The following is a 27503-nucleotide window of genomic DNA, read 5'->3' as shown; positions in this document are numbered from 1 at the left end:
AAAGATAAAAATGCCTAACCTTTAACAAAGTATTCTCTGTTTGGCCCGATTAGTGCATTGTAGGGATAGCCATAATATGCTAAGGTATATGGGTCACACTGATAGACATAGTTAGGTTGTGGCGTCTCTGTGGCTGGAGTTGCTCCTTTTGCTGCTTTTTGGTATCTTGTGTACTGCTCCTTGTCCACAGGTTTGGCCAAGGTCACCTCAATACAAGACCCTTCAACTTCAGCACCATTCAGTTTATTCATAGCATGTACTGCATCTTCCCTGCTTGTGAAATGCACAAAAGCATAATCACGGATCTTTTTAACACGCTCTACACAACCTGGATTAAACTGGCAGAAAATCTTTCTGATGGTTTCCTCAGTCGTTTCAATCATTAGATTACGTACATAGAGGATTTTTACAGTTTCCATAACATCCTCATCTACGTCAATCTCTGGTTCTGCCCAGTCAACTGCAATTTGATGTCCCCATAGCTGGATTCTTCCAGGCATAAGTTTCCTCCTAGCCATAGCTGCAGCCCGATGGCTCTCATATTCCACAAAGGCAAAACCCCGATTCTTCATTTTGTCAGCAGCACTAGCATACACAATGACATCTAAGACTCCTTCAGTAACTTTGGCAATCTCTTCAAGAATCTCCTCTCGTTTTTTCATTTTGGGAATTCCCCCAATAAAAAGTCTGCAGTTGTCCACACTGCAGCACACACCCAAGAGCCTTCCTGGACGAATTTCATAGTTATTAAGCTCTCTGACAGCTCTTTTCGCCTCATGTTTGTGTGTGTACATCACAAAAGCATATCCTCTGTTTTTGCCATCAAAGTCCATCATCAGCCTCATCTCATAAATGCGTCCCACTGACTCAAACACTGGAACCAGTTCATCTTCATAAACATCTCTAGGGATTTTTCCCACAAAGATTTCACATCCACGTGGTGGAGCTGTTCCCTCCCAGCCAGGTGGAGGACCATACTTGCGCTGACCGTTCTCTTGGATCATCCCATATCCTGTACGTTCCATCAGAGTTAGCAATGCATTCTCATTTGGGGCTCCAGCTACTCCTTCTGGGACCTTTGATGTGGACATATTGGAAGAATTGTGGCTCATGGTAGCAGTAGAATCTTCAGCTGTCATTATGTCAAAACCATTCAGTTAGTGTTTTATATCTAAAAACAAAAACAAAAATACAAGAAAATAAAATGTTACCTGTCATGACTTAAACCAATATTTTGATATATACCGTGAAAAAGCACTGTAACTGATAAGTAGTCAACCACTTGTTGGCACTTGGTATATTGGGTATACAGTGATCCCTCGCTATATTGCGCTTCGCCTTTCGCGGCTTAACTCCATCGCGGATTTTATATGTAAGCATATTTAAATATATATCGCAGATTTTTTGCTGGTTCGCGGATTTCTGCGGACAATGGGTCTTTTAATTTCTGGTACATGCTTCCTCAGTTGGTTTGCCCAGTTGATTTCATACAAGGGACGCTATTGGCAGATGGCTGAGAAGCTAGATTGCTTACTTTTCTCCCTCTCTTGCACTGAGTTTCTCTGATCCTGACGTATGGGGATTGAGCAGGGGGGCTGTTCGCACACCTAGACGATACGGACGCTCGTCTAAAAATGCTGAAAGATTATCTTCACGTTGCTATCTTTTGTGCAGCTGCTTCCTGAAACGACATGCTGCACAGTGCTTCGCATACTTAAAAGCTCGAAGGGCACGTATTGATTTTTGACTGAAAAACAAACTCTGTCTCTCTCTATCTCTCTCTCTCTCTCTCCCCCTGCTCCTGACGGAGGGGGTGTGAGCTGCCGCCTTCAACAGCTTTGTGCCGCGGTGCTTCGCATACTTAAAAGCCAAACAGCCCTATTGATTTGTTTGCTAGAGATTGTTTTCTCTATCTATGTGACATTCTGTGCTCCTGACACGCACTCCTTTGAAGAGGAAGATATGTTTGCATTCTTTTAATTGTGAGACAGAACTGTCATCTCTGTCTTGTCATGGAGCACAGTTTAAACTTTTGAAAATGAGACAAATGTTTGTTTGCAGTGTTTGAATAACGTTCCTGTCTCTCTACAACCTCCTGTGTTTCAGCGCAAATCTGTGACCCAAGCATGACAATATAAAAATAACCATATAAGCATATGGTTTCTACTTCGCGGATTTTCTTATTTCGCGGGTGGCTCTGGAACGCAACCCCCGCGATGGAGGAGGGATTACTGTATTGCATTTGGTGGTATTTTGCCTTTCTTTATTTTGTTGTATGGCATGCTGACATAATGCTTAGTGCTGCTGCCTCATAACAACAAAGTCCTGAATTTAAGTTAGTGCTTAGTCCCTGTCTGTGTAGAGTATGTACACTTTCTCAGGATCTGCATGCATTTTGATAATCCAAAGACATGCAGGCCTGATGTTAGGTAGAATTGGAGAGTTTGTGAGGCTGTCCCAGTGATGAACTGGTAAGCAGGCCTGGGCTTGTACCAACCTTTTGCCCAATTCTGCTTAGATTGCCATGCAGAATGCAGTTAATACACTGCAGAAAATGAAATCTAAGCAAGTGGAAAAGTATTTATATCATGACTTTAAATCTTGTTTTCCTTGTTGTAAGAATTATTGACTTTGTATTTACGATTATTTAGCTTACTTTAACAAATCTTGTCAAGTAAATTTTGCTTACCCGATTGGCAGATTTCTTTGCTAAATAAAAGCAAAACAACTCCCATTTAAAGTTTTTTTGTTTAGTTTTTGCATATGCATTTTTGCAGTGTAACAATTGTGTAATATTTGCTGTTTATAAATCAATGGAAAAAGTAAACACATTTCAGGATTTTAAAGTTATTATGCATTTTTTGATGAGGGTTTAGTGACTGGAACATTTACAAAATCCTTTTGAAGCCTTATCTAACACACAGTCTTACAAACATGGACAAAATGATTTCTGTTTTGTTTTTAAATGTCTTTAGCACTTTGAGCTACTTTTTGTATGAAAATGTGCTATATAAATACATGTTGTTGTTGTTTATCAACTTAACAATGATGTCTGATCTCATATCAAAATACAATAGAATTTACTGGCTAATGTAACAAATGCATCTTAAACTTTATTTATAATTAAATTATCAGAATTAAAACATAGTGTATATTATCAATACAATCTTCCGTATATCATATCTTATTAAGCATGCATGGATAGGTCACTGAAAACTACTTGAATAATTCAAACTTTATTTCTGCATTCATCATAAGCTACAGCAGCTGATTTACTTGTGTCCAGATGTTTTTCTCAGATATACTACATAATTTAAATAACATGAATATCAGGAAGAATAAAGCTGTCTCTAATATTCAAAACACTATCTAAACAGTAGGAAGAAAATACATATAATATTATTGTTTGAAAGACGAGCTTACACTGTAAAACCTTGTACTGTACAAACAATGAGTGATCTGCATAATTGACTATTTTAAACTGCTAGCTAACCTCAGACCAACTGATTTACATGTGAAATATATGCCATATTACTATCTGAGACATCTCTATATATCTATTATCTATAAATGTGAGATGTTTAAAAAAAGATACAGAAAAATTGATCAAATTATATGTACTGTAACTGACCAGAACACAGGAAGTATACCATGTAAGTTTGAGCACCTCAAAGTCAAAAAAGGAAGTGAAGGTCATTTTTCAATCAGCTCCATTTAAATTTTCCAGACTACAATTACAGAATTAAACTGATAAAACAAATTATCCTCACGATTTATTCCTCTGATTTTAATGTCATTGACATGCAGCTAAAAAGCTGCTACCACCATGGACTAAATAAGTTTCATTTACATATTTATATGCTAGACAAGTACCACATGAAGTGAATACAATTAGCAATATGCAAATAATGTGTATTTGAGAATTCACATTTAAAAAGAATAATCATTGAATTTGAACTAAACTCGGAAAATACCTTAAAACAGGTATATTTACTTTGTTTCTTAGTTCTTATTAATTAAATTATTTTCTTAATGTGTTTGTACTCACAAAGTCGGCCATTGTTTGTACTTAAAAGGTAAGCGAGATTGTTCCTACAAATTTAAATATTAGATAGTAGCTTGCTGACTTAGATTGGAATGGTTTACTTTAGATAAGACAGTTAAAATACTTGGTACCTTTGAAAGCAAAATGTGGCAAAAACACAATTGTTTGAAAAATCTCAGTTTGTTAGGGTAAGAATCACAGACGGTTAAAACCACCTTTGAAATAACCAGTTAGAAAAGTGTTTAGAAATTAGCTACAGTAAGTATTAGTATTCAGATATAAATACAATGGTGACAATTGTTGTTGTTTATTTAATTTGTTACACATATATACAGCATGTATGCTAACAAAGCAATAATTTACTCTTAGCTACTGTCATTTATATTTGCTACATCATAAGTAAATGTTTTTATAGCAATACTACTACTTTAGTAAGATTAATAAGTTGGACAGCAACATTTTTATTGTAGTCCCTTTATCAATGTTCAATAAATGTCTACATTCTCCTTACAAAAAGGAAACCTTTATCTTATAATTCATAGCACATGATTTACCTCTGCATTTCTCACACAGTTTTAGCTTTATTAAAATATATTATATACATTGTTACTATCCAATTTATTCACTCAAAATAATCCATCCATTTCATTATTCACAATAGTCAAAACAATATAAATTTGAATAAAACATGTCTGAGCTCTTTTGCTTTGCATTTTCATTTTCTTACCATACATACAAAAAAAAACATGTTTTGAATTGCAGCATCCAGAGAATTAGTTGCACTTAATGTCTACTAATTTAATATTTTTGAATGTGATTTTCAAGTTCACAGAATATTAAGAAGAATTGTTCTAGTGTCTAAATGTATTTTTAACATAACTTACTTAGTGCTATGTTACCTAGTTTGCTGTTCTTAACTCACTTATCCTTGGCAACAAAGGCAAACAGAGTGGAGTTAGACTTGACACAACAAGACTGCAAATTCACTTCTAATTTCATTTCAGGCAAGTGGCTTTAACCAAATAGGCTAACATTCTAATAACTTGCATGTTATGAAGTTGCAATATGCTGTTTCATGGAACTTGGAAAGAATCAATAATTGCTTCTTTTTTGTTTACATGCTTATTTATTAGTTTAGACAGAAAATAGCCAATCCAAAGCTTCAATTTAATTGTAACATAGCAGTCTTGTCACTGAGCAAGCTCCCAAAGTGCATAGAGAAATATGAGAAATGCTCTTTGTGCATTCACATTGAAATATTGTACTTCTGGTGGATAATCTTTTTATATCAAAAATAATATACAATAAATGAGGGTTCTGGTATACAGTTATAGCATGTATACTGAAGGTATAAAGCATGAGTAACAATTAATGAAATACCCATTTTAAAATGAACTACTGTAAATTAAAAAGTGTAATAAACTACAATGTCAAAACATAAACTGTTCATCAAAATATACTGCATTAAAAGAAAATATGGAAACTATCTGTTCCCTCATATTTGACTGAAGCAGGATTATAAACTCCAGTGTCTGGTGACTTTTTATTAAACTCTGCAACTCAGATAAATTCACTACCCACTAATAAAAGACCAGGTAGCAACTCTAGCTTAAAGTAAATGTTTCTCTAGAATTATCACTATTACTATCAAAACAAGGATATGGTCTTTTGTTTTTGTTTTCTTGTTTTATGCTGATAATCAGAGGATGTCAGTAAACACAGTGATGCATGATGGTTTGAATTTAGAAATTAATTGACATTATGTGATTTTATAGCGGGTTGGATAATGGATGGATGGATGATTGTTATTTGTAGTATTTCTGACTGGAGCTTTCTGACAAACATATTTCACCATTATTGCATGTTCATTGCTAAATATCTAAATCTTAAATCCATGTACATTTGAAGAAAAAAGTTTAACAACATGCACTCTGGCAGTAATTTCAGGTTGTACAATTAAATTTTAAAGACCTTTCATTACATTGACAAGAAACTGACCTTTATATAACTGTGCACCTTGCACCAAGGAAACCTGAGGCAGCATTAAGTTAGTCATTAACAACAGGTACCATCATCTGACTTGTACAAATCACAGCCTGTAGCTGCATGGCTTTATGGAGTAAGCATAGTCAGATGGGGAAAGGTATGTGACTTTCTGTCATGTCTGCAGAATACAACTGCAAAGTGATAAACATGTTCCTGTCATGCAGTCTTCAGGGCTTTCTGGGACCTTTGTACAGCTCAAATGAGTGTTAAGAAATAGGTTTAGTGCTGGGTAAAATGCAACTACACTCATTGACCTTAAGGTACAGTTAATCATTTCACAATTTAAAAAAATGCTTTGTAAAACAGTGATTTTTCTTTAAAATTCAGAATGCTCTTTAACATACTGCTTTCATTTAAATTTTTAAATCAACTTAACTACAGTGGGCCAGGTTAGCTATATGTCGTATTTGACATCCACTAGCCAAGTTCAAGCAAACTAAACTGGATTTAATCAAAGTTGTTGTGCATGTTGGGGCCCAAGCGCTTAAAGTAAAAATGCCACTAACTATTTTTCCAGGTAGTTGTCATTAAAAAGCCAACATGAGGAGAGGGATCTTGACCAGTGACTATTAAGGAAGGTTTTGCCAGACTTGACATAACCATTACAGCTGAGGCATGCGTCTGTGGGATGTTTTGTCAGGTATACTAGCTACAGTTTGTGAGCAGCAACTCCCAGTCTGTGGGCAGCACTTCTTTTCGGAAGATATGCTTATGCAGAGTTATGTTAGTTTCTGAACCATACTAAGTTGGAGATTAGATTGTATTGTTGGTGCAAATTTTCTAATATGTTAACTTTAGACTTAAATAAAGGAATAATTGTATCAAAAATGAAACTGATAAACAGCTTAGACCAGGCAACATTAAGGTCAGAATCTGGAACATTCAACTCAGTTCTCTCTCACAGTTCCTTTCGATTTCTCTTGTGTCTTTTTTTGCTAGTTGTCCCTTATTATGTTCTTTTGGTCAACTATGCCTAAATCCTGTTTGAATTTTGCACTGAATATATAAATGATAAAAAAAATGCTATTTATTTCTTTAAACTGATCATTCTAAACATTTAAAACTATTTAATTTATACAATTTTTTTTTTGACATCTATTTGAAAACAACAATGTATAATTAAATTGTATATAAATAAATTGAGGCACTGTTGTGAAGTTATATGTGATTTTACTGCTTTCACCTTGAAGCGCAAAACCTTTTAAACACCAACAGAGCTTTTTTACATTATGTACTATACAATTTAACAAAAAATGAATTTCAAATAATCCATCCATCCATCCATTTTCCAACCCGCTGAATCTGAACACAGGGTCACGGGGGTCTGCTGGAGCCAATCCCAGCCAACACAGGGCACAAGGCAGGAAACAATCCTGGGCAGGGTGCCAACCCACTGCAGGACACACACCAAGCACACACTAGGGCCAATTTAGAATCGCCAATCCACCTAACCTGCATGTCTTTGGACTGTGGGAGAAAACCGGAGCACCCAGAGGAAACCCACGCAGACACAGGGAGGACCCGGGAAGCGAACCCAGGTCCCCAGGTCTCAGAACTGCGAGGCAGCAGCGCTACCCACCGCGCCACCATGCCGCCCAATTTCAAATAATATTTTTTAATTTTACCACTTCATAAGAAAATGAATTTTAAATATTGTTTTTTAGCTTTATTACCTAATCAGTTACTCCACTTCACACTAGTATCAATACAATACTTAGTGTTACATTTATATCATAGAGAGATGTAATGTTTTGACAATCTGGTAATATAAGTTCACTGCCCCAGTGTGTGCAGCCATGTCTGTATAGGAGCCGGTAAACAAAAATTGTATGTCAGTAACACAATCAATTGTTTGTGACCCCTAAAATTATGGAATGGTATTAACATATGGAAGTTGGCCACATTGGTAGGGGTGTGTCGGCTAATGGTAGATAAGAAAGAAGATAAGAAGAAAAAGGTTCATTCATTTTTATAGATGTTAAAAAGAGATCCCTGACTATTTGGTACAGTGTTTTGATATTTATATTTAATAATGTGCTGTTTTACCAATTGAAAACATCTTGCTTAATCTTTTGATCAGACTACATTCCTACTCATGTCATAGGTCACTCACTGTTTTGTTTCTATGAAACACGGATTCTCTTTTCATTATCTGTTTTCACAGCCAAGGTTAAAAGTCTGTATCTCTAAAAAGTACATTAAGATCTCAGTAATACCTTTTGTTAAATGTCATAGCAAAGTATTTGACTATGAACTTGAAATAAAGAGTACTACTACTTTTTCAATGTGGCCTACATGCTGGTATGATTTCCTTTATTTGAAAGTGTACCACGGTACAAAAGGAGTTAAAAGTTCAAAATTCTTTTGCTACTCCGCCTTTAAACAACATAATGTTTTATTCAGCATACTATCAACTCTAAAGAGTAGAAACTCCCTGCACTGCCTGACACAATCTTTCCAAGTCACTCATTTTTATAAGCAGTTTTGATTGACCATAGGATATTATGACTTATGTAATTGGAACAAACTGTTTAAATATTGCAAGAGCGCACAAATATTTTAATGAGGCTTTAAATATTTTGGAAAACATTAGTTATTTTATTTCATGAAGAGATAAACATTGTAATAATATGTACATATTTATTCTAATATTTTTTATTGATACAGTGCTTCTACTGAGTCACAATTCCTAACAATACATATTAGGATTTAATAAGTTAATTTCTTTGTTTTTAAACTTTATATTCTTTGGTGTTTGGCTTCAGAAAATTGATAGAAAATTGCATTATGTACAATAAATAGTAATAAGCTTGCAGCCAAAATATATGCTTTACAGGGAACTTCACTCTATCATCAGATCAGCAGGTAAGACATGTTCATTTTTATTCAGCATAGCTTCTATTAATATTGCTGGGTCAAAAAAGAAAAAAAAAACTTAACCAGATACTGGCCTAATAACTAATCACAGTTAAACATGAATCCTGGGACACTATAAACCCTATACTACAGTCAGTAGATACACCCATTCAAAAGCATCTTTTCAGTGCTGGTTTCTTTTCTGTTTCACAAAGTCTACTGGCAATAATTACAATCCCTTCAGATGCATTTCTTTACAAAGAAATCATATATTTCTTATGCTTTTTTCTTTTTTAGTATATAGTTATTGAACTCTACATTGTCAATAAATCTGGACATTGACTCTCTACCTGTGAGGATAAAATAACAAAGTATTAAGTAAAGGACGCTGAAAAGAAAACTAAATGTGTCTATTTAATCTAGGCAATAACAATGCTACTTTAAAAAAACAACAGGCAAAAACCAAGTAAAAAAAGCAACATTAATTTTGTGGCACTGTACCTTTAACAAGTTGTCCTTATGCAAGCGTGGCTGGCTCACATTGACACATTCAACAAGAGCAAACTTTTTCCTTCCTGATCTGTAAAAGTCACAGGCATCTTATTGGCCAGTACTCAAAGGTTATTGTGATTCAAGAGAAACTATTTGCTGGGACAATCTAGGGATAGGAGAGGTGGTGGGTGGAGCAGAACTGCTACCTGCTGAATTAATCCATGACTGGTCAGATCTTAATCAGTAACCCGACTGTAACTAATGGATTTTCAGAGGATCTAATCAGAAAACAGAGGAGTTTAAGCTTGACATTTCCAGCAAAGAAATGCCTGCTTTCTCAATCTTTTTCTTAACAATATTTAAAGTATGCTTTAGTGTAATAGTATTCAAATATTATCATATCATGCTACATTTAACCTTAGTAAAACAGTTCATAAAGATCAATCAATAAAACATATTTGTTATTTAGAGGCAAGACTGGCATATCCATTTATTTATACTTATATTGATTTTATTTGTGGATAAAGAATTGGAAGCTCCTTGGCCGCTATTAAAAGATTTATTTCAGAATATGTTTATCTGCATACATTTCTTTGTAAAGGCCAAGGACTGGTGAATAACATGATTCATAACAGTAAAAGTTAATGCGTACATAACAACGGCAAACTGTGTCCCAGGAGTGCTTAAGCTAAGTAAATAACACACCTTCTCCAGCAGTTAAGAACAGGAACAAAAAAAGAAAAAAGCGCCTAGGTATTAGAAGTTACATGGGTTGCAGGGGGGGTGTGTGGGGGTGTATACAATCATTTGCTGTTTGCAAGCCAAAGAGGTTCTCAGTTCAGCGGGTAAATTAAGAAGTCAGCGGGAATGAGAAAAGGAAAAAAATACTTTTCTTTCATATTATACAAAGTCTTTCTATTTCAAAACTTTACAAAAGAGCTGACTGATAAGTATAATTAGAAAGATTTTCTTAAACATAATTCAAATAATAAATATGTTCTAATTACATTTTGTGTCACAGAGCTGCACTTCTTCTTGTGAAGTAAATATAATTTCTTAAACCTGCTTAAACCACTTTTATATTATGGGGAGACAAGAGCCTGTCTTACTTAGAACAAGAATTCACTTGGACATGCGAGGATGCGAAAATTTACATCACTGTCATGCCACTCTGGAGTAAACATTAAAAATGAAAACATATACTAAAATATGTTTGGACAAATTACAAATAAATAAGAACAAATTCACAGTATTATGTGCTACAGTATCCATAAGCCAATCTGAGAATCCTTTGCCAGTTGAGAGTTGCGATAGATGTTTGTACACATTTTGATAGATTTTTTCACTTTTATCTGAGCAGGCAAACTTCTATCTTGTTTTTTATTGTTCTAAAAACTTCTGTATATGAATGTTGTATATATTTCATCCCCCACTGTCCTGGTCTGACAATTTTTTTGGAAGTATAACATTGATTTTAGACAAATTTAAATGGTGCTTCCTTGTCTCTGAAGTGTTTTACAGTTAATTTTCTGCAGTAAAAAATAAAATTACTTACATTTAACCATCACCCTCATTTCTTTTTTTTTGCCAATAGATTGAAAAACTCTGCAAATGTTCAAAGATTCACATATTATTATTATTATTCATTTTATTATAAATACAATGTCTACCCGCTGAAGGTTACATTATATTTGTACATATACCTTGTGTGATGATTATTGATAAGCAGCTCGACCAGACAAAAAAGTCTGATTGATAAAGACATAGTTTTAGGTGTAAAACATCCTAATATTTCATATAATGCTCATAAAGAAACTGGAAGTAAATATATGAACATCAAACAATTCAAAATTTGTGAATTCTAAAGGGTCAATGATTTTCACAATTGTGCTACACTACTCCAATTGGAAAATATAATTTTCACACCTATTTAATCCAATTCAGAGTCATGGAGACCTGGAAATTATCCTGCCAGTCCTGGCCTCAAGATACGAAACAACCCCCTACAGGGCTTCAGTCCATGAAAAGGAAATCTTGAGCATACACACACTGAGCCAGTTTAGAATCTCAAGCCAACCTATTATACATGTTTATGAAACATGGAATGAAAATCAGAATATGCAGAGGAAAAAAAAACACAAGCATGAGGAGAACATATAGACTCCATGCGATACAAACCCAGGATACTGGATCTTTGAGACAGCACTATTATCCCCTGAACCACTGTACTACCTTACTCTTTTTTTCTTCTTTTTCCAAAATGCTTCTGCTTAATCTTTGGTGATATCACATTATGCAAATTTTCCATCGGTTTTCAGTAGTAGTATTCATTTGCATAATCTTAGTGAGTTGGAGACAGTTGACAATGCACTTTTGTGAAGCCACTCGCATAATGTGACATACCGAGTGACTCACTCCAACTGGTCCATGATTACCTCCAGTAAAATCTTGCTTTTACTCATAGAGGCAGGCTCTTTGTGCATGGAGCTAACAACCAATGAGTGTTCACCTGGAAGTATATTTCATGCAGCAATGACGACAGGAATAAGGAACACAACTGTTTTAGACCTCACAAACAGTAGGGAAACTCATCTGTCTAAATGTGTTTTATGTACCACAGCACAATGGAATAAAGAAACAACTGCAGAAATTGCAGCTGAATGTGACATACCTATTAACCCTTCACACAGTGCTTCATCAGGCAACATTGTTATTGGCTATCACAAAAAAGGGATGAGTATGATTGTACTGGAACGTTGGCGCATAGCTTCTAAATATGACATGCCCAGCGATTTTCAGTTGTGTAAATTGAAAGGGTTCAGCAACAAGATCAGCAACTTCAGTTAGCACATAAGATATACTGTATCCAACAAATATAGGTTGTGAAATTTGACATTGGCTTTAGCTGATTTCTTCATAGAATTCTGCACTATTCTACACTTAACCAGTCCTCTGTACTCTGTCATTTTCAGAAATATTATTTATTAAATATTAATATTTCTTTGAAATGATAAAAAGTACTCATTTTTATCTGAAATTATTTACATTTCATTATTTAGTATTTATAACAACAAAAAGCATTTAGTAATGAAAATGTACCACACTACAACAATGATCCGAAGAAATGGTTCTATGGAAATATCTGCAAAAAGACAAGAGGAATAAAAATAGACAGGAATTTTTGTTGAAATAATATTATTGTGCCATTTTTGGCATTTTTTAGTTTGTTTTAATTTTTTTCTGTTTTCTAATTTGCTTCTTTAAATTCAGGATCATCAGATCCAAGGCCTCTTTCGCAGCATTCTGGGCAAAGCAGTAACCAGCCTTAGATGGGGCACCATGCAGTGTTACAAATGAATATATTCCAAGATTTGTCTTTTTGCATGGTTTGTTTTAAAACACTATACATGCTTCAAAATGCTGTTCCACTTATTATAAAAATGAATAAAGATGCCTTCATGTTAGACTCATCTCATTTTATTCACAAACACATGGAATCCAATTCAGGGATGTAGGAGGCGACAGCCTGCCCTGGCTGCACTAGGTGGAAGGCAGGAAAACAGCCTTGGTCCATCAAAGGACCTTTCTTATAGGCACACTAACCTAACCTTAAATATCATTGGAAATAAAGGAGAAAATGTGGAGTATGCGGAGGAAAAGCTTTACAGACATAGGATGGACATGCAAAATCCACACAGACAACGTCTGAATGCATTAGTCAAACTCAGGACACCAGAACTGTGAGACAGCAGTGTTACCCACTGTGCTCAGATTAGTTATGTGTGGAAAAAATGGTTCACTTGCAACATTTCTATAACCCAGTTTCAACTTCTATCCACAAAGCAAAATTGGCAATTTTAGAACAGGAAACAATTTATTGAAGACATTCCACTCATGTCTTTGTAGTCACAATTCATCATTTCCATGCCAGTTGTTGCAATAGCTGGTGGAAATATAGATTTAAAAGTGTAAATAGGCTTGAATTAAATTTAAACAAGTACTACAAAATTAAAATGTATTACATTAAAAATTAATAAAATATGCTTTTCCTTTCACATTCTATAATAAAGAATCTGACATTTGAGCTGTTTGCATTATCTTTCATATACTGCTGTTTTCTGTTTCTCTTGACAACTGCTATACATTTTATTAACAGTTCAAGTTTCAGGCTTTGAATGATCTGCCTGGCATCTTCTACATCTTGATCTTTCCACTGCCTGAGTATCTATCTAGAATAACTATTCTTCAATAGTTATTAGGTTTCATTATAACCAACAAGCACACAAAACAGTAACAAAAAGCAACACATTTATTGGTGACAATCAACTTGCAAACATCTCAGATACAGCTTTCTGTTTACAGTTCCTAAAGCAGCTGAACCTCAGTAGAACTATGCAAGGCAAGCAAGTGCACAATGCACAAATCACTTTATAACAAACAGTTACAGTGTTTACTGTTTATCTAAACTCTGTTCTTTTGATCTTTGTTAGGTAGAATAATATAAATTACAGAACCATTGACCAAAAAGATACAAGTCCTTTTAAGGATTAGTTGTGACCATGTGCTAAAAGTGTGGAACATTTAAAGATTTCAGTGAAACAGCTGACTTTCACTTTAATTGAGATTTAGATTGGACAGAACAGTATAGCCTCTTAATAATTAACTCAACTGTTTGCCTTTTTTGCAGAGAAACTCTTGACCCTGTCTATTGAGCTCTCATTTTCTGAACTTAGTTTAAAATATTTAGTTTAATACCATTTATTTAATAAAATGAAAATTTGATTGTTGGAGTGGGGGTAGGGTACAACCTGTTTTTGTGTTTGCTTTTAATCCACACAGTGGTGTAAGGCTGCAGTCTAGTTTTTGTGTCACCCTTATTAACCACAGTTTTACTTGGGCCTATTTTGTACTGTAATTACTAACAAATAAGAAAAAAATGAGTCTTGCATGAAGTTGTTAAGTTTTCCGTACCATTTATTATACATTATATTAGTTGCTTGATTATTGAAGTCAAAAAGAATGGTTAAGTTGCAAGTTTTTTTTTATCAGAAGTTGTAGGTTTTAGGTCACACTGATAATCATGCTGCTTAATGTAAAGAAACAACCACTGGAGCCAGATTAGTTTCAAATGATACACATTTTCTGTTCAGTTCTAGATTGTTTTTCTTGTACATACAGTAAACTTCTTCTATGATTGTGTTGAGTCACTTTTAAAAGGCACAGTAAAATGAAGTCCTCTCAAAAAGTGCCTCACCTCACTAAACAAACAAACAAAAAAAAAAAAAGCTTCTTAGCAAACAACACACAAGGAACAGAAACAGAAGATGCAAACATATTAACACTCAGAGGGGAAATTGAAGTGTATCAGCTGATTGGTCAGGTGAGTGATCACTGTGTCATTTGGTCAGTGCTCCTCCCTACTGGCTTTTAATATGTTTGTTCCCATGACCTCATGGAATCCCCTCTATTCAGAGGCTTAACATTAACAGACAATTCTTTGTCATTATCAGTTTTTGAAATTTTGTCTAATTAAATATGCATGAAATTGGAAATAATATAAATGCATAAATAAATGTAAGTTCAGAAATTTCTCTGTGATGAATATTTACCAAGCTTAATCTGGTAAAGTATGGTTTGGTAAACCTGCCATTAATTTAATAGTGAAAATGTATATATATGTAATGTTTTCTGTCTTTAATGTTGAAAACACTAAAAAAAATATTATAAAGTGAAGCTAGACATACCGTTTAATGCTGCTGCATCATAGCTGCAGAGCCCTAGGTTTGCATTCTTACCTAGTCACTGTCACTGGTGAGTTTTTACATTGTCAATGTGTCTATATTAATTTTTCTTGGTACTCTGGTTTTTCTCCCCTTTCCTAAAGCATGCATTTTTGGTTAACTGGCAACTGGAAGTTAATTTGTTCCCTATGGTAGAATGTTTTTGTATGAGGTGTGTCACTCCTAACAACAGGAGTGTTTGAAAATGGATGGATGTGTGTGTGGTTTTACAGATGCCCTCATTTAGATGTCTACATCAGATTAAACTATAGCATAGCATTTTGGTTATGCTACTTGCTGAAGCTAAAAAGCCATTAAAAAGTTGACTGGTAACAGCTTTGGTATAAAACTAATTTCACATTTTAAAGTTGCACTGGATTATTCTTAAACAGCATACCCTCAAAGACAGCTAATACAACCACAGATTGGCCTGGTTATGTTTCAACATGTGTCTATAACAAAGTAAAACTTTTTTTTCACTTTATGTTTCACGGAGGTCTGAAGTCTCATAAGTATTGTACAGACACCATTGCTAAACCACTTAGGAGCAAGACAGCTAAAACCCAAAATGCCAGTAGAAAACCAGAGAGATCTAAAGCCTATCCTGGGTTCCACAAGTAAATGTCATGGAGTCTGCCAATCACAGGATACATTAATGTACCATAAGATTAATTTAGAATTACTATTAAATCTGACCTGGATCTGCACACCTTTGGGAACTTGATGGAAACCACCGCATTTGGAGAAACTCAAAACAGTACACAGACAAAGCCTGGTCCAGAATTTTAATTTACTACTGTAGACAGATAGAAAGCTATTTTAATGACCACTTTGCCATCTTGGATTAAATGATGCTAATAATTTAAATTTTACAGAACCCCCCCCCTCACCAAATAAATATAAAAAAACAACAACACCCACCCCCAAACAGACATAAAACTGCTCAAATTGTACCACAGTAATATTTGGATAGGTATCTTGCAGCTGAATAGTGCTGTTATTTAATTCATATTGCAAATAATACTGATAGTGGGCTCTGCTTGATTTGTCTCGAATGTATCTTCAAATGTAGTTCATTTTGTAGGGGTCATGGAATCAAATAAATAACTGTGGTATACAAGCTACCTTGGAAAATACCTTTGCTGCTATAGAGAACAAATGTTATTTTTCACAATATAGTGCATGTAAGGATATATACTATTACGTGGTATTCATAGTATATTTTATTAGTATAAACAAAACAAAATTGAAAAAGAAATAATAACTAATAAACACTTTAAATATACAATTTTGTAAATAAAAAAATACTGTTGGTTCAATGTATACATAATTTGCTGAGATTATCCTTAAATTACAAAAGAAAAAAAAGAAACCGGTTGAATCAGAACAGGATGCCTTTTAAAATGGAGTGGCATACAAAGAACCTTTGAAGCCAAATTTTTGTTTCATTATAAGGTATTATTAGGTATGAGACAGTATACCAATGCAAATTGTGGTCATGTTTATGTAATTAAAAAACACTCATTATGTTGAGCACAAGATAATGCATGTGCAGTATCAGTCTCTTATTCAATAAATAAAGATGGCTGCTTTAATCTGGAAGTTGGATAAAGCAAACTTGGCAAAATCCCGGATCCAAGCTGGAAATTATTTTGCAAAACGTTTGTATTTCTAATCTTTTAAACCATTGCAGTGTATAACAGCAAGTAAGAAAACATCACAGATGCATCTATTCAAAAAAGATATTCATTATTTGGAAAGATGAAAAAGCCATAGGATGTAAAAACATTACATATAAGAATCGCTGATAAATATACAACCTTACTGTCATTATTTATTTTTGAGATACTTTCCTCAGTTGAAACCTTTATCAAATGCATTACAAGAAATAATATTTAATGGCAGTTACTGTAAATAGCACTACAACAGACTGTATATTTACTTAGGTCGATTTATGGTATTTAAAATCAATTAATGTTTTAGCTAATCAACCTCTAATCAAACTGTTTTTCCTATTTATTAATGTAATTAGTTACGAACATGAGCCCTATATTCATATCTGTGTTCTGCCTATTTCAGTCTGCAAGATTCCCCACTGTTGGTGCGGTTATTCTGTTACATCCAAAATAGGTGCATTTTGGTTTAATTTGCTGCACCAAATTGTAACATTACAAGTAATTGTGAGTGACTGCATGTGTATACTCAGAGGAGTACTGCCAGTGTATTATGGACTCATTTCTGCTTTAAGCCTAGTGATACAGAATAGGTTTTGACTCCCTTAGAAATAAATGGATCAATGAATTTTGTAAGTGATGGAGGGTAACCAGATATGGCAGTGTCCTAAAGTCTTTAGGCATGCAAAATCAAAACAACAGATCTAATTTTAGGCAAATCTGAAGGCTGATATCAGATCTTCGACTGATAAAGCATACCTTTCTGGAGGGGAACTAACAGTCCCTAGCATTTTCCATAGAATGAATACTACATAGCTTAAAAAAGCCTGAAATAAGCAATTACTGTATTTTGTCTAGGGATAACAAATAAGAGCTTCTCTGAAATACTATATATCCTACATCTCTTCCATATCGTCAGTAAATGACAAATAACTAGATTGCTGGTACAAGCAAAAACTTTAAAGCTGTTTTTACAACATTGTTTTTGTAACACTGATCTCTCAAATAGATTTCTTTAATTGGAAAATGGAAGTCAACAAAGTCTCCTACAAAAATGCGGTAAAGAGGAAAGAACAAAAAAATAAAAGTTTGTATAATTCTAGATGGTGGGTATGACAAGGAAAAGTATTCCACCTGAATGCTCCATGGTTTAGCTGACTTGTATAGAAAGCATTTGTACAACATAAAGGGAGATGATATTTAACCTACAAAATTAAGTAGCTAGTGCGGCACGGTGGCACAGTGGTAGTGTCCCGGGTCCTCCCTGCATGGAGTTTGCATGTTCTCCCCGTGTCTGCATGGGTTTCCTCCCACAGTCCAAAGACATGCAGGTTAGGTATTGGCGATCCTAAATTGTCCTTAGTGTGTGCTTGGTGTGTGTGTGTATGTCCTACGGTGGGCTGGTGCCCTGCCCGGGATCTGTTCCTGTCTTGCGTCCTGTGCTGGTTGAGATTGGCTCCAGCGGACCCCCATGACCCTGTGTTAGGATATAGCAGGTTGGACAATGACTGACTGACTGAATTAAGTAGCTATTAAACTGCAACATATTGTAGAGATACACTGTACAGAATTTCAGTCGGAGAGCTCATCCCAACTTTCTGAGGTTTCTACCATATCTTTGTGTCAAGCACACATTTCATATTACATAAAAATAAACAGAAGCTGCACTCTTTTGTCTAATGTTATATTCATAGACTGATCTGTTGCATAGCTACTGCATATCTGTATTTTAGAATACAAGGAAATTCATGTGTCTATATGAATCATGTTAATGTGCTCTTGTTGCTGCAAAGTTTCTGGTAGTTATGCACACACTATACAAAAGGCAATAGTGGGATCTGATTACGGTTTGGATGCAAAAACAACAACAACAACATTTATATGGCACATTTTCATACAGCAATGTAGCCCAAAGTGCTTAATGTAGGGAAACAAACACCAGTTTACAACGGATTACTTTCCCCCAGTATACTCGCAAGGTAATTAGGTATTAGTGCATTTGTACTGCCTGTTTTCTAAGGCCACCAGACCTGGCAAAGTAAATATTGTTTATTATACTCTACTAGTCAATATAAATGCTGTAAAATTACATAAAGTGAAGTATTAAAGGACTAAATAAAATTGGTAATAGGGAAAAGTTATGAAGTAAGACCCTATATTATGGTGAAGGAACATCAAATAATTATGGTTTGGATAACATTAATATTCCAGATCTGGAAGAGAGAAATGATAAGAGGAATTTTACAGAAAGTTGAAAATTATACATTCATTGTTGTTAACCTTGAAAAATGCCTGTGGGACAGAGGAATGCAGAATTTTTAGTGTGGTTTAACTGTTTTTCAGTTTTTTTCTTTCTTTTCTAAAAATGCCCTGAGTATGAGCACGTACAATTAAATGGTTTACAAAATCACAATTTAAATTAAATGTCAAAACCTCTATGCAGCACTTTAAAATTCAAGTCACTTAGATGATTAAGAAGTTTAGAGTTTTAAATGAATTGTTCACTACTGAATGTCCTTAACAAATTAAAGAGTTTATTAACAATATATATTTTTATATCATGTATAATATATTTTAGTTAGTGTGACACAGTGTAAAGACTATGTAATTTATTGTAAATTAGACTCCTGCTTTAATAAGTCTTGAACCAGTAGTTACTGCTACTTTTAAAATCTTCAAGGAAAAACAATCACTCATGAGTTTTAGATTGTTTTTTATTTTAAATAAACAGTTCATTGATCCCAATGCACACTATGCTTTATACAAGGCAATATTAACTTTAGTTTATAGGATAAATTTCATGTCATTGACTACATAGTTTTAGAAGTTAGGTACTAAATAAACTACAAATAACAAAGCATATGTGTTATTTGGATGTGAAATTATGAATTACCTCCAAAAAAGATTTTTGTGGGATCTTATACAAACACTAATTTAAAAACAAAGTGGTCTGTAATACTGATTATATAGTATTTCAATATATATATCTCCATTCATCCATCCATCATCCAGCCCACTATATTCTAACTACAGGGTCACGGGGGTCTGCTGGAGCCAATCCCAGCCAACACAGGGCGCAAGGCAGGAAACAAACCCTGGGCAGGGTGCCAGCCCACCACAGGGCGCACGCACACACACACACACACACACACACAGAGGACAATTTAGAGTCGCCAATGCACCTAACCTGCATGTTTTTGGACTGTGGGTGGAAACCGGAGTACCCGGTTATTATATATGGTTGAAATAGTTTACTGTCAAATAATGCAAAGAGTACGCGACACGTGTTTCGCCCTAATTCTGGGCTCATCAGGCGTACACACTCACTGCACTCCCTTATGGGAATCGAACCTCGGATGTCAGCGCTAGAGGCGAAGCCCCTAACGTTGCGCCACAGCGTGTGGTTCGTTCATTTGACAGCATGTAGATCGGTTTAATTACATTCACGGCATTTGTAGTCTGAATCACAACCTGATTGTATGGGTGGTTACCTACCAGGTAACACTTGTGTTTGGTCAGCAAGTCGGCTATATACATACACACATGTATGTATTTATAACATTTCACCAGATTAACAAGGTACTGATTAGCGCCAGGTGCAGTAGTGATGCTGTTTATCAAACAACTGGGTTTACTGGATGAGAGCCACAAATACTGTGATGCTTTTGGGAAGGTTTGGAAATGACTAACCCACTTTGACCAGCATAAGTTCATAGTTTTGTACTACAAGGGTAGAATAAACACAAAAATGCAGTGGAAGACCAAAAAAGCAATCAGCATCTGTTGAAACACACTGAAGTTCTCTTCCTTAAGGGACAGACGGATTCCAGTGAAGTGCTTTCTTGGCTTCTGGCAGAGTCATATGGCATCAAAATAATGCTTTGATTATGTGAAGAAGTTGTCACACACGTGCGCATGGGAGGCAGCTAAAGGACTTGAGTGACGGCAGTTCTGAGATATGCTGGGAGGTGGCAGAGTGCGCTGACTCTTTTTCTCTCTTGCCTGCAGACCATTCCCGGGAGATTCCACGTGGCTCTCGTGTCATCATTTTCGGGACCGAGCCAATGGAAGGAGACCTTACTGGCTCCGGCCCCTCTGACGTCACGTCCGGGCCCGAACCAATGGAGAACGAACACGTCCCTGATCCTTATGACCTCACTTCCTGTCTTCCCCTTTAAAACCCTGCCCTTTGTCCTAATTCCTCAGTCTTGTCTTGGACTCAATTGTATGCACATCAGTGCTGTTTATTTGCATAAAAACGACTTTTGCAGCCAGGATACCAGATTATACGGGTGGCTGCCCCAAACCTTTATCTGAGTATGTCTCGTGATTGTGACAAAGTCTTAAATGAAATGCTCTTGTAGGGCTGGGTTGAGCTAAGGAACCATTCTTGTGTAAAGGCAACAAGCAGAAGAGAGTGTGGTACGTAATACAGTATATCATAAAGTACTGAATAACTGCCAGCTCCAAGAATCTTATGAACTGATGATTCCATTTTGTTTTTGTTCACAAACAGCCCATATACTACAAGAAAAGATGGTGAAAAGGGCATTGTGAGGAGAACGGTGGTGGCTCTGTCATGGTCTAGGGGTGTATCTCAGCCAAAGCTTTTGGTTGATCTGGTCCAAATTGATGGAATGATAACATGTATTAAATGTATACAGATTTTGATTCATCATTCTGAATCTTTGAGGAAAGTTATTGGCAAAAAACTTCAACTTTCAGCACACAACTTACCTCAAAGACACTGTAAATACAATTAAGTCATACTTCAAATGGATATCTATAGATGAAACCCTAACAGTACTAGACTGGCTACCTCAGTGCCCTCATCTCAACATCACTGAAACTATGTTGGATCACCAAACAGGGAAAAGAACAAAAAGCAACAAAAAGTCAAAAGATGAGATATGGCAAATCCTGCAAGAAGCTTGAAAGAACTTACCATTTGAAAAGGTTAAATAGCAGTGCAACAAAGCAAAGTTCTGTTTTACGTTTTGAGAGAGGTCACACAAAAAACCTTCTTGTTACTTTTCATTCCGTTATTGTTTGTGTTTAGTCTAATGTTATGTAGTGTTTTCACAAACAAACTCTTACTTCAAAGAAAACTATATTTATTTGACACATACTATATGGTAAATTCAAAGTAGACCTTATACAGTTGTGTGCAGTGTTCTGCATTCCTCATTACAACATAAGTGAGAAACCATTATTTACTAAGCGTTGCTTTTCATCCTGGCCTTCCCTATTTTCTCTAGCATTTCCTCAAACTGTCAAAGATTAACTTACCCACTGTTCCATGATGAGCAAAGGTCTTTTAAGAAATGGTCTTATGTGGCACATTAAATTATTAAACTGAAGGAATGCTAAGAGTGTTATCTTTAAACCAAATTATAAATTAGAAAACTCGAGACTGTTGCCATTAGTTATATATGTAACTTAAACATGCATATATGTTTAAAAGAAAAAAAGATACAAAATTTGTGCATTAGGTTGTATTGCTGATTTGTTATGTGTCCCTGAAACATATTTTAAAATAAAGAGTGTTAGTATCTGACTACACTAATTCAAATGTTAGGTAACTTAAACAGTGACAAAAGTGACAAAAAAGATTTTAAAATTTGTTACATAAATGTAGCCAGCAAAGTCAGTATTTTTATAAGCCAGTCCTGTTCCCATATCTACATTGTATATATTTAATGCATACACTTTTCCAAACATGTGACATGTAATCTCACTTATACCATCCTCACTATATCTTATAATTATATTTATGAACAACTTAATACATTTTTTCATTGCTGCTTCAGTGGAGTAGTGGTTCTGCTTCTGCTCTGTTTTAAGCTCTTATAATTTACAATCTTTATTTAAGAACAAAGATGGTCCTAGATTAAAAATGTTGAACTGTATTCAGGATTAGGGCTAAGAAGGGAATGTTTTTCCAACCAAGACACTTAAGTAGTTATAATTATACATGTAAGCACTATAGTTTGCAAAGATTGCATCATCTATGTTCTGGACTGGAAAAAACAACAAAACAAAAAATATGGAAATGAGAAGAATGTCCAAAATCCACAAAGACAATGACAAGATCAAAAATGAACCTTATGTCTCCAGAGTTGTCAGGCAACAGCACTATCTACTTGTATTAAATTTTACTTTCTCAGTTATGAATGCTGTCTATGCTTTACTTTATTGAATAGGTTAGATCCTATGTATCTGCTAATGTGACACTGGAATAATTTGTTTGCCACATCATAATCTAAATAATTTACAGTATAGAAATTAGGAAGAATACCAGAACTGAACTTAATATTCAACATTTCCTAAATCAGACATTCATGACTTGTATTAGAAGTCCACATGTATAAATTAATACTGAAAAATTTTAAATAATCTCTTAATTTGTTAATTTTATACAGTAAATACATAAGGAAAGAAAACACTTCATTAAATAAGGTTAAATGGTATCTCATTTCTTGTATTCATGCATGCCCGCTTGTTAAAAAGCAAAACAGAATGACTTTTTAAAGGAAGGGGCAAAATCATTGGGATTTAGTGTTTACTATTTAAACTCGTTTATAATGATGTTTTCAGTTTTTAAAAAAGTAAAATTTGACATGTGTTGTTCCATCAGGTATTGCCAGTATAGGATGACACACAGTATGAAAAGGTTTTCTGTGAACATTATTGGTGTTTGATATTAGGATATAGTTCAACTATGTACAGTATTTTTTCCATTTTCAAAAGTAAACCAAGTACTTGAAGTTGCATTGTGCATAGATAGAACTATATTAGAATCATGGTGATAATCTGGACATTGTATCCTTGATCTAAAAAGTGTTATTGTCTTCTCTGTCTCTGGGAAGTAAACACGTTAACACATCATATAGAATGTCATACAGTATGGCAGATATGGAGTAGAAGTTAAGTTTATACAGAGCTTAAATATATTGAAGTAATTGGATTTAGCTTTTTAGGTGAAGGCAAAACTAGGTCTCTAAAGTTGTAACTGACTATTAATTTACACTGTTTTATGCATATTCCCAATTAAGAACAATATCAACTGTCACAGCAAAAATGTAATATTGTTATAATGCAACATGTACAAAACTTCCTTATACTTAGGTTTCATTTCTTTGCAACTCAGGTTTCATTTCTGAATTGGGAATTTTTGTGGCTTACCCTCATACTTGTCAAGAATGTGGACTTTGCTAGATAAATACAGTGCATCTTGTTCAAAAAAATATTTTTATTTACTGTTTTTAATAGTCTGTAATGTCTGCAGGCCCTTCTGGATTGACAGTAAGTGACTTGTTTGGTTGTTTGTCAAAACAATGAATGCCCTGCACTTTATCAGAAAGCAAACTGTGTTGTTTCCTTCTGTAAGCTGCACTTCCCAAACCAGATGACCCTGCACAACTTGTTACTATGTTTTCCACACTCCAAGACTAGTTTACAAAAGATTATTTAAACTGAAACACTTTTTGTGCAAGGCTCTGTAAAGTATTTTTTTTTTGCTTCTTCTAATAATTAACAACCAAGATTATTAACACTGTTACCTACATCTTCTAAATTCCTTCAGTACAATTTATTAGTTTGTGTGTGGAGCGAATTGAAGGTGAAATCTGTGTAAGGCCTTCAGATTAATAGTTTATAAATGAGGATCAGAATGATTGTGTAGGGATTTAACTCCCTTACCATTATGTGTACCCTCTGAAAAATGAGTCAAAAACATTGAATTTTTTTAACAATAAAAAATGTTATTACATTTAACCAAAACATGTAAATACCAAAATATCAAAATAATCAAGAGTAGGAAAGGTATGTCTAGTACCCACTGCTGTATTGATGCATATTTAACAAATGTCCTTCATATGACATCTTTTGAAACAGTCACCAACGTACAGCTCCAATTTTGCAATCGGGACAGAAGAAGTGTGTTTCTTTGCACGCTTGTCTTCCAATATTTCTTCTGTTGCTTGAGCATGAAAGAGTAGAATGTCAGTGCCTGACTGGCATAATCAACATGCCCCTTGTGTTATTGTGGGCTACTACAGCACATCTGTATTTCCCCTGACACGAATGACAGTTAGTGCATTGTGAACAGTGCTTAGGTGGCTAATGCCTTTCTTGTCTTTTTACTTGATCACAATCGCTTTGTTTTTTGCCACGCACCGACTTATACTATAGGTGACCAAATTCAACAGGCATATCATGGTGGTTCAGTCGTACAGTGTCATTTGCATCAATTCCAGTATCCTTGTCCATGTCTGATGACCAATTCATATTGCTATTACTATTGCTTGATTCAACTGTGCTAAAACTGGCTTTACAGCTTATTGTTTACGTGCAATTGTGTTATAGTTGAAGGCTCAGACTCACTCATAAATATTGATGAGTAACCTTAGAGTGGCAAAATACATAGAGATATTCATAATTTTTTGCAGTGTAATGCCATTTTATCTACTCAATGGCAGCAGAATACCATCTTGAGAGCTATTTGGACTTAACACCCCAAAACGGATTATTACACATCACCTGAATGTGACTCAGGCTTACCTGTTATTACACAGAATAGCAGCCTAATGAATATCGCATGTCAGAATTTCATTGTGCGTTGTACAAATAACAGTAAATCAGACTGAACTGATTACACTGCATTGTACTTTTAATAGCCTTTGATTTTTGAAAGAGCCAAACCACCTGCATGTTGCACTTTCCATGGTCAGGAAATTAAAATGGCAAAGTGTGCAATAGAGTCCTATCATGAGGAAACAGACTGAAGTGCACAAATCAGTTACCAAATTTGTTTTAATGCAGGATGCGTCACCTTTGCTGGAAATATGGTAATAAAAGAAATGAGGACAACATTTTTGCGTGAGTAAACTCAATGATACCAGTCAATCCATAAATGCAGAACGTGCAAACTCCATGTAGAACCTAAATCAATGAGGCAGGAATGACAGATTTGAGCTACCACATATGTTATAACATCTATACTGAACTTACAAAACTTTAACCTGATTAAAACTAAATATGTACCTATAATGTTTTAAGTTCCTGACATGTGATTACATGTGTGATACATGTGTGTCAGAGGGTCACCCTCCAGGATCATCTAAGATACATAATACCACCCTGGGACGAGAGTGGCCACTGTCACTAATCTTGTCCTCTTCCCTTTCCTCCACAGTCCCAAGAAGATGCCCAGTGAGGGCAGTTGACTCTGTCCCTTCTGGTCAGCTGCCTATAAGTTTCAAGGTTGCTGGAAGGAGATGTCATTCTGTGATCAAACTACCTGGCAGGACAGACCTTCATTCTCTTGACCTATGTTCAAAAAACCCTTTGTTTTGTTTTGTATCTGCACCACCGAGAACCTGTTTATTTTGAATTTAAATAACAGCCAATGAGAATTAAACAGGGATGACCGGGTTGGTGCCCTCTCATTTATTCCTTCTGACTTGTTGTTCCTTACTAGACCACATATGCTACAAGTGTGTTCAATCTTTCTCTCGCTAGACCAATGAATCACATGCATACATGTTTATACCAGGTGTCGGCATGTAATATCTTTGCAAAATAACAACATAAAATCCTGTATACTGAAGGTCTGTGAGTGAAGGCAAGCGTGACTTTCTTCAGTGATTAATTTCCACATGTCTACAAAACTTAGACATCAACTCACATCAGGGTATCAAAATTTTATGTCAAGAATGGAATTTGGCAATAACATTCTGGAGTGATTCCACACCCATGGCCCTGAAAAGTTACCACAGGGGAAGATGAGCAGGGAAGTGAAGCACACAGCCAGTCTTCCTTTTAAAATGGCTGACTCTCACAACAATGTTTTGCTTTTTGCATTTTTTCTTATTAAAATTACATGGATGCGCTGTTTTGCAATATGTGTCTAATCACAAGGCCCGGATCAATACTTGATAACACTTTTTGTTGAAAAATAGACGCATTCATCAAGTTTTAACACCTTTTTTCACTTTGGGACTCTGGCACCAATTAGCTCCATTATAAAAATAGCAAGAGTAGGCTAGTTATTTTTTTAATTATATAAATATACTTCACTTTAGAACACAATTTTATGTGACACATTAGTATGCAGGTATATCATGATTGTGATGAAAAAACTTTGACTTGAAAAATGTCAATGTTATCCTTTAAACCAGGGGTGTCCAACTCTGGTCCTGTTGGGCCGTAGTGGCTGCAGGTTTTCATTCTAATCCTTTTCCTAATCGGTGAGCAGTTTTCAATGCTAATTAACTCCTTTTCCTTTTATTTTAATAGCCCTGTTTTTAACGATTCAGTCCTCTGAATTTATTCTTTTCTTCATTAAATGACAGCCAAACAGAAATGAGACGTGAAACAAGCCAACAGATGAGCAGCTAAATTGGAAGGTCAAACTCCAGCCAATTTCACTCCAACCAGTTTCTTAATGAGAAGCCAATTCTTGCTGTTAATTAAAGCCGTTATTGAACATCATGACTTGTTGCTGCTCTCATTCGGCCACAGCAGACTGTTGATTTTCTGCTTTTTAGATGTTTTGGTGACCTGAGCAGACCGACATGACTAAGACCTTCACCTTTCTTTATTTTCAGG

The 27503-nt window shown here is 35.0% G+C and overlaps 1 protein-coding gene across 4 annotated transcripts in view; it reads right to left on the bottom strand.

Annotated features, from left to right (window-relative positions):
• The window catches only part of rbm47 (RNA binding motif protein 47), an 87745-nt gene that overhangs the window by 19557 nt on the left and 40685 nt on the right, over nt 1–27503 (bottom strand). For 3 of the 4 annotated variants that reach the window (XM_051928068.1, XM_028801956.2, XM_051928069.1), the window contains exon 3: nt 20–1171. In XM_051928068.1, coding sequence (XP_051784028.1) covers nt 20–1139 — 1120 coding nt within the window. In that variant the 5' untranslated portion in view covers nt 1140–1171. Of the gene's footprint in view, nt 1–19; nt 1172–9448; nt 9589–27503 lie in introns of those variants that run through there. The other variant, XM_051928067.1, reaches the window with a different exon arrangement.

This window comes from Erpetoichthys calabaricus, chromosome 5 (genome assembly GCF_900747795.2).
Source record: "Erpetoichthys calabaricus chromosome 5, fErpCal1.3, whole genome shotgun sequence".
NCBI lineage: Eukaryota > Metazoa > Chordata > Cladistia > Polypteriformes > Polypteridae > Erpetoichthys > Erpetoichthys calabaricus.
Note: the sequence above shows the minus strand (reverse complement) of the source record. Positions and strands in the feature narration are given on the sequence as shown.